General features: G+C 38.9%; 1 protein-coding gene across 2 annotated transcripts; it reads right to left on the minus strand.

The window, feature by feature from the left end:
• Window positions 1–248: 248 nt before the first annotated feature.
• LOC101651023 (40S ribosomal protein S16-like) lies at window positions 249–692 on the minus strand. 2 transcript variants are annotated; one of them, XM_030886127.1, is made up of 2 exons: window positions 591–689; window positions 249–539 (listed from the first exon to the last, which is right to left on the minus strand). In XM_030886127.1, exons 1-2 carry the CDS (start codon window positions 687–689, stop codon window positions 249–251), a joined length of 390 nt encoding a protein of 129 aa, XP_030741987.1. The 2 variants fall into 2 exon arrangements, with proteins under 2 accessions (XP_030741987.1, XP_030741988.1); XM_030886128.1 differs by having other exon boundaries at window positions 249–692.
• Window positions 693–1737: the final 1045 nt, after the last annotated feature.

The following is a 1737-nucleotide window of genomic DNA, read 5'->3' on the forward strand; positions in this document are numbered from 1 at the left end:
AATGTGTTTTGAACTGTGTAGTCAGTAAACTGTTGTCATTATTTATAATTTGATGCAGATAATTTTTTTATAAACACAAATTACTTGAAAAATAATCATCCATTTGAATGATGAGATTATTAAATAGCCATGAAAGTTTTCAAATTCTTATGTTCAATTTTTGTGCTTACCTTATGTGGCAGTTAGATTTTCTTTCCCCCCAGAACTTCTCTTTATTATAAAGATAGAGCCCCTTCCTGGAGGTGGACTTATCGGTAGGATTTCTGGTAGCAAGCACGGGAACCCAGGACACCGAATTTCTTAGACTCACAGCGCCAGGGGTCAGCTACAAGCAGGGTTCGGTCATACTGGATGCGAATGTCTTTGATTTCCTTCTTAGAAGCCTCGTCCACATATTTCTGGTAATACGTAACCAAGGCTTTGGAGATGGACTGGTGGATTGCATAAATCTGGGCCACATGGCCACCACCCTTCACCCAGACTCGGATGTTCACACCAGCAAACCACTCTTTCCCCAGAAGCAGAACGGGTTCCAGAAGCTTGTACTGCAACGTACGTGGCTCAATCATCTCCAGGGGCCGTCTGTTCACCTTGATGAGGCTGTTGCCTTGTTTGCAGTGTGCCACAGCTGTGGCAGTTTTCTTGCGTTCAAAGACCTGCACGGACTGCAGAAGACCCTTGGAGGGCATGGCTGGCAGCTTAAGAGCTCCTCACCACACGGCGCTGCAACCAGAAAAAGGTGGCAGTTAGATTTTATATCAACTTGAAGATGTGTGAAAGTGTAGGGGTTTCGAAGGTTAATAAGGGACAGCTTGGTGTTTACTCCTTGGGGGTATGGCCTTTTGATAAAGATATTGGCCACATTTCTCTGTGTCCCTTTGTCTTCCAGCTCTCTAGTACTCTGTCTGCCTCCTAGGATGGCCTCATGTGGGCTGTCCAACTTTGACAGCTGTGAACACCCTGTCATGTTTAAACTGACCTTGGCTCTATGGGACTTTGCATCCAATGGCCTGTGGACTTCCTGCACCGAGCTACACCTTTCTGCATCACTGCTTACAGCTACATGAGTCTAAAAAGGGCCTCATTTAGTATCAGACTTATGAACTTTAGTTGGATTGGGCTGGGATACCTTTCTGATTACTTCTTGATATAAAACTCTTTTATACATATATGAAAGCCATTGGGTTTTTTTTGTCTCTAAACAGTCCAACCTAACACCTTGTAGTGTCTATACATCAGCCCACAAAGCCTTCTTTGAGTAACACCACTTTAGAGTATATTCTCAGGCATTCTAATTTCTGAGTTATAATATTATAATATCATATAATATTATATAATTATATAATATCATAATATGTATGACTTGTCTTATGACCTTGAACAAGTTATTTAAATGGAAAATGGAAATTAGTGATTTCTTCTAAGTTTATAATGAGATAAATATGATAATATGTGAAATGTGTAGAAGAATGTCTAGCACATATTACATAATTAATACAGTTATAATTATGCTATTTCATAAAATACACAGTGCACAGTGATTTCTCATACATCATTTGAACTATTCTTTTTGTGAGTAGATTAAGAAATAATAATAATCATCCTCTATTATATAGTTGAGAAAACCGAAGGTCAAGTATTTAAATGGTTACTCAAGTGTTAAATGGTTACACATCTGGTAAATGGTAGATTCAGCAATCAAATTTGATGTTAATGTTTTCCATTTTTCACTCTCCT

This window comes from Echinops telfairi, unplaced genomic scaffold, assembly GCF_000313985.2.
Source record: "Echinops telfairi isolate 266 unplaced genomic scaffold, ASM31398v2 ScPeMD7_443;HRSCAF=831, whole genome shotgun sequence".
Classification (NCBI taxonomy): Eukaryota; Metazoa; Chordata; class Mammalia; order Afrosoricida; family Tenrecidae; genus Echinops; species Echinops telfairi.

Bases quoted from the DNA above. Each gene is read 5' to 3' on its own strand.
- LOC101651023 (XM_030886128.1), bottom strand. From the start codon at position 689: ATGCCCTCCAAGGGTCTTCTGCAGTCCGTGCAGGTCTTTGAACGCAAG.